General features: G+C 37.1%; 2 protein-coding genes across 4 annotated transcripts in view; one reads left to right on the top strand and one right to left on the bottom strand.

The window, feature by feature from the left end:
• Positions 1–4,906, bottom strand: part of LOC108689177 (ubiquitin-like protein 3) — a 38,841-nt gene extending 33,935 nt beyond the window's left edge. The window contains exon 1 of the mRNA XM_018195833.1: positions 4,840–4,906. Within this exon, the coding sequence (XP_018051322.1) occupies positions 4,840–4,872 (33 nt within the window). The 5' untranslated portion in view covers positions 4,873–4,906. The remainder of the gene's footprint in view (positions 1–4,839) is intronic.
• A 1,812-nt stretch (positions 4,907–6,718) lies between these two features.
• The window catches only part of LOC108689233 (putative protein FAM10A4), a 20,899-nt gene continuing 20,766 nt past the window's right edge, over positions 6,719–6,851 (top strand). The window contains exon 1 of one of the 3 annotated variants that reach the window (XM_018195920.1): positions 6,719–6,818. The gene's annotated coding sequence lies outside the window, so the exon portion shown is untranslated. Of the gene's footprint in view, positions 6,829–6,851 lie in introns of all 3 variants that reach the window. The other 2 variants (XM_018195919.1, XM_018195921.1) reach the window with 2 other exon arrangements.

Below are 6,851 nucleotides of genomic sequence, written 5' to 3'. Positions count from 1 at the left end.
ATTTATTGTTTACCATATTTTAAATTAACCACATATGTGAAAATCAATCCATTTATTCGAGATTCAATTTTTCATATAATTGGGGCTTTCATATAATTGTGGGCTTCTTTAACTAGTCTTTTTAACTCCTCTTTTTGTTCCTATATAACAAACTCATTTCTTTCAATGCAGATTTAAATTTATCCATGTCAGAATTCTCTCAATCAGAGAATCAATTGTGAAAAACATCTTTAAAGTACAATTGTTACTGAAGGATTAATAGAAAGTTGACTTATTTAAGTTTCTTCCTTAAATCAAAGGTATACTTTATAATTTACCGTAATATTTTGCACAGTTCTATAACGAGCTAAAATTTCACTCCAAAATGATAATACGCGATAATTGCTACCTACGAGAATTTATTGTACAGGTGTTTGGCTCAATTATGCACAGCTGTTGTGTGAGTCTCTTGAAATTCACGATAGATTATACGATAAATACATGTTTATCGGCGGATTAAACCATCAAAGAAATTTCTAGGTCTATGAGAATCTAATTTGTACACGGTTATCTATTACATACATCTTTTTGGTTTGCAATTCAAAAGAATGGAGAAACGTAACATGCAGCGTTACTGCAGAACTGTATATTTTTTAATGAAGCACTTTTCGAGTTATCTCGGCTTAGAGTAAGAATAACTCAAACGCGTAAGGAGGTTACTCGCGCGTACTCGCTACGCTCCTTTGTTGCACGCGGCGCGTATAATTGCGCACGATGATACGCGTCATACAACGTAACGGTATATAAATCCGATAGACGCAAGAAACAGCCATGAAACGCTGAAAGGAAAGATGATCTTTACGCTCGTCGAAGCTGGCTCGTGAAATAATCACTCGAAGCTTGCTTAATTCGATATGGATGAGAACGGAGAGAGCACGGAATATTATTTCTAACACGTGATTGATAAGTTTTATCACCGCGTTACGATCATAACATGATAGATCAAAACATTGTTCTGAGGATTTTATTATTTATTTGATATACGAAGGAAAGAACGACTGAAAATTAATAGAATAACAAATAGAATGAATTTGAATTTTGTCGATCTTTCCATTGAATTTTATATTTTTCGTTGAATATGTAGATACCTATTTCATTCTTTTTTTTTTCCCAAAAGATTTTAATGGAAAGATAATTTACAATATATACTATAAATAAAAAGATATGATTTATCTTGTCAAATGTTAAATATTTCAACACGAATATATTATCAGGAAATAAGACTTTATGATATTTTACGATATAAATTTACCTCAAGTAACTGACTATGAAAATAATAAGTTAATGAAATTTACTTAGAAGATAGATTTTAGGCATATAAATATAGGTACATATTTAATTTCAAAACAAGCAAAGCAAGCTCCTTTAATTAAAAGTTATTGTAATTATTAGTTACTAGGTATGGGTTTGTTTTTTTTTGTTGCACTGGACTAAAAGACTGGAACTGGACTGCACTGAAACTTTCCTTTCTTGTTTTTTGCCAAACTTTATATATACATAATAATAAACGATTAGGATCGTATTTTAAGATGTAGCTTAGTTACTTTAAGTCTTATTCAAAATACTATTAAATATTTTATAATACACATAGATAATTTAAACAGTAACAAATACGTATTATCAAATCACCAAAAAAAGAGTTTAGAGCATATTTTTAAAATCATATAAAATATTACAATATAAAGTTTATTTTATAACTACATATTAAGAGATTTTTTAATTAAATAATTAAACATTGTGAAGAAATAGAATAATTAATAATTTCTCAATTTTATATTTTAATACAAAATTTCAAAATATATGTTCGATTTGTAATGAAATGTATGTAATATTTAACAATATAGTTCTAATATTAAATGGACATTTAGAAACTTGAGGACATAAACACGATATTATTATTATATGAAATCACATCAAAGATGAATTTTAAGTTTTATGAAAGATCCACCCGACACTTTAATTATATCCAGATATCTAAGAAGAGTAAAGCCTTTAATTCCTGAATATTACATTAAGAAGTTATCGACCCACATACGAACACGATGAGAAATGAAGTTCATGCGCGAAGAAGCACTGTTGTCCGTGGTGTCTCAAGTTTGTAATGAAAAGACTAACGCAAAATGAAAATATTAATTTCTGAAAGTATGATAATAAAGTGAAATCCGGCCCCAACTTTCCTTTCGATGCCACGACGTAATTGCTTCGCAATTTTCCGCGGAAAAACTCGATGCGAACGAAAGGAAGGTAAAAAATAGCGATGTGATAAGCGATTGACAGGACTGCGATCGAATTCGTTTATAAATATGTAATGTATTGGTAAGAATCGAAAATTATTTAGAAAATAATGATCATTTTTTTATTCTTGAGCTTTAATTATTGAGAATTCCATTTACAGACTTTAAACATAAAATATGCAGATCTCATGTGATATTTTTACCAATTTCGTGCTTTAAGCAACTAAAATTGTCATGCGTTGTTACATATAACAATTAATCTTGCAAAAAGATCAGAGTTTAATTACATTTCGAATTTACAGAAATTATTTATTATTTTTATTAATATAATAATAATAATAATAATATAAATAAAAGATAAATATTTTATTATATAATAAGAATAAGATATATAAGCCGGAATAGATCAATTCAAATTAATTTAAGATTAAAGTCAGTCGTTATTTTCCGCGCAAATTGATAGCTTTTTTCTCATATATCAAGATGCAAGATCTCATTTCAATACAAAAAGAATCTCATATATTTCGATATACAAAAAGTTCATTATGTTTTTATGCTCTTTTTTTTTGCAAAAAATATCTCGTTTAATGCAAGCAAATGAGCATTTTTTTTAAATATGTAAAGCTTACTAATTTTAATTTTCTCAGAATTGTGAAATTTATATATTTCTGTTAGTGCTTTAAAATATGATACATACACGCATGTGTATACATTAACCGATAGAAATGTAGCAAGATGTACTATTTCAAATCGTAGTAAGTTTATAAAATTTCCTCAACGTTAACTTTACTGTTCAAATACAATAATAATATCTCCGTTTTTTCATTTTGGTGTATCATAAAAAAATCACTCATAATAACGATAACGATGACAATACAATGAGAGAATACGTTCTCTTTCCAATACTGAGAAATGAAAATTCAGAATTCCGGCATTCATTCTTCTTTTACATTTAACGATATTTCGTGTTTCATATCCAGTGTTAAGTATGACGTGTCATTATGAGAATAACGAGCTCGACGAATAGCGTGACATAAAAATGAGACTCAGAATCGTAGTTAAGTTTAACACGCGTTAAATGCATGATGATACACGAGTAAAAGAGCAAAAGAGAGACAAAGTGGGGGAAGGAGAAGGAGAATATAATGACAAGTGTGGCTTCGAGCGTGTTTCATCACAAAACGGAACGTGCATTAAAGACACCGAGAGGTCCATAGGATCTAATGATGCATTTAGCGCTAAGTGGTGCCGCCCAATTCAGAGTTTTCCATCTAATGGAGATCAATGAAATAAGAACGGAAAATGTCTCCCTCTCTCCCTCTCTCTCTCTCCCTCTCTCTCTCTCTCTCTCTCTCACTCTCTCTCTCACGTAAAATAAATTCATATACAATGGCAATAATATTACTAACTAGCTTGTCAAAACACATGCAGCCGACAATGAAGATAAACAGACAAGGGAAGCATTGATTCGATATTTCTAAATTGGAGCAGTCGATATCTCGTTTGTCTGGTTTGAGAGTAAGTTAAGCGTGACATTTCATATTTTCGCACCTTATCTCATTTCCTCCTCTTTCTCCTTTTTTTTCTTTTTTCATCAGCGAAGGGTCTTTAATCGTTCTACAGTGTCAAGGCAAAGAATGTTAATGCAGGAATCCGATTTATTTAACACAAATTGGAAAACAATCAGTTTCTTACTGAAATCAATGTTCATCTAAGTTCTCTTAATTCCGGAAATGATACCCGACCTTAATTTTTTTCTCTCATTCTCACTCTTCATCTTATTCTTTCATTTTTAATTTTCCAACCGCAATTGTGCTCGCGCATGCACGAGAAAATATATCGTCTAACAAAAATTCATAACTTTAGTGGACTCTCGAGATTAAAACAACTACATAACGGACAGATATAAAAGAAACGGCGCGTAATTGATGCGCAATAACAAAGCAATCGTAAATTACATATTTACAATAACACTGCGATAATAAAACCGAGCGGCTTATTTGAAGTCATCATCAACGATAACAAAGATGGTTAAGATTAGCAGAATCGTTTGGCATGAATTATATTCTCCCACGTGCAGTGAGAGTTTATTCATCGTTTATTCTGAAAATCCTGTCGACCGCAAAATTGTCGCGGAGCGACAGATGCGCGTAGTGTCACGTTCGACGTATATCTCACAGCTTCCCAACGTCATGGCGCAAAAGGCTCTACTTGGGAGTATGCGAAGGGTGGAGAAAGGGGAGGAGGAGGAGGAAGGGTGGCGAGTAGGAGGAAATGCAGAAGTAGGAGAAGGAGGAGGTAGCTGCGGGGGAGGCGCGTAGGAGAGGCAGAAGGAGGCGAGGCTGTCCTTCGCGAGGACGAGATGATAGGGCACCAGGAGGGTGCGGTAGACGTACAAGTTGATAGAGGAGAGATTGATGCCCCCCCCCCCCTCCCCCTGATATGATGAAGCGTTTCCTGCTATTTTAAGGAAAAAGAACATTGGAGCGTAGAATAAAGCGACAAATAAACAAGTAGCAGAAAAAAATGTAGAAGACGGAAGTGAATGATAGATGGATAAGCTTACCTTATCCGAGGGTACAGTGCGCACCGTAGTCATCGTAACTGATGGCCAAGAGACGTCGTGTCGCGTGTAATCCAGGATAATCGGTGGGATCCGTGATCTCGATGACGTCGAATGTTTCACGACGTCCGCCGACGACGACGACGACGACGACGACGACGACGACGACGACGACGGCGGCGGCGGCGACGGCGGCGGCGGTGGTGGTAGTGGCGACAACGATGTTAATAACGGCGATGACGATGACGGCACAGTGATCGTCAAGACGATCGTCGGCACCGAGGACGACAGAGTTGGAGGAGTATAAAGGGAGTAAAGGGCGGGAGATGAGTCGCTTAGTGCAAATGCACTCTATTCCCAAGAAGAGTATTAGTACGAGTACTATGACTGGTATGACGAAGAGGAAAACGAAGAAGAGGTCGAGAAGGACAACGTGGAGGACGACGGCGAGGACAAGGGCGACGGCGACGACGATGAGGAAAACAGACTCTTTCTCTCGCGCTCACGCAGGGGCCCGCCTCGCGCGCGCGCGCTACGCTACACCATCTCGATGGGCAGCGTCGTGTCGTGTGTGCCTCTCGCACCGCGACGGCGACCGACACCCCCTCCGTTCGCTCAATTGAGCTCTTCGCCGATGGCCGATGGCCGCCGCCGTCGTTACTTATATGCGTCCAGATCCGGCCGTTGTTCGGGCAACATGTTAGCGACGCTGTGAACCGCAGTACTCCAACTCCAACTCCAATGAACGGACGGATGGACTTGGCACTCTTCTTAGCCTTCCTCGAGTGTATCGGATCGCACCGCACGAGCACCGCACGAACACCGCACCGCACCGCACCGCACGCATGCACGCACGCACGCACCGCACGCACGCACCCGTGTGTCACCCTCGTCCTCTCACGGCTCTGACGGCTGTGACAGTGCCAAACACATAAAATGGCGATTTCGCGCTGGCTCGAGACTCGAGTCACACAACTTCGGAGTAGTTCGGTACTTCCACTTCGGACTTCGGTTCGGAGCAAACAGGCGTTGCAGAGATACCGATTCACTAGACAGTAGACTCTATTCGACAATTCAACTCGATGCATATCACGATAATGGCGCCGTTCAAGCGCATGCGTTCTAAACGGATAATGGCTGCGTTCGAATTGGACAAAACGGCTAGTTTGCTCGTCGAGCGATTGAATGTGATTGGTTGGATCTATAAGTAACAACTAATCATATTCGTTTGCTTGGCTAGCGGACTATTTTTTAACGAAGGGAGAATGAAACGGATAGTGTTCTCTTTTCTAATTGGTTCCGCCATTTTTAGTTCGGGGTCGATTCACACTTTGACGGAAAAACGGAAAGCGGAAAAGCGGAAGCCCAATTAGAACTCGCGCTAATAGTAGCATGGTAAAAAGATATGAAGGTAAATTTTCACGAGCTGCTCGGTTATTTCAGCGTCAAAAAGGATCACGTGATCAAAATTGACGAATATCAAGCATCCATTTTGATTACGTAATCCTTTTTATCGTTAAGGTGAAGTACTCCCATGGATGCGCAGTAGGAGAGTAAATTTGGATAACGTTTGATTGGTTATGCCAATATAATCAGCGCTATTAGGGGTTCCGCACAATAAAAAGAACAGAAAATAATGCTTCATAGTCAAGTCTTATATGTAAGGCTTCCTTAAATTTCTTTATCTTCAGATATTCTACGAATTATTTTATTGGCTACTGAGCATCTAAAGATAAATTTACAATACAAGATTAAGTAGAAGATTATGAATATGGTCATAAGAATTTTAATCTATCATCAGAAATCATATATGGTGGAATACATAATTTCTGATAGGTTGAAATTCTTATTCCCTGTTCCTTATTCCTTTCATTGTGCGCAGCCCCCCCTAAAGAGCAGCGTCAATTGGTGCAGCAAAAGTAGAAGGTACATTTTTGATGTGTCAGGGGCCAAATCATAAATGTGCATCACTGCATACATAAGTATATATATGTGTGTATATATATATATATATA

Source organism: Atta colombica, unplaced genomic scaffold (assembly GCF_001594045.1).
Source record: "Atta colombica isolate Treedump-2 unplaced genomic scaffold, Acol1.0 scaffold261, whole genome shotgun sequence".
Classification (NCBI taxonomy): Eukaryota; Metazoa; Arthropoda; class Insecta; order Hymenoptera; family Formicidae; genus Atta; species Atta colombica.
This window is presented reverse-complemented; position numbering and strand designations above follow the sequence as displayed.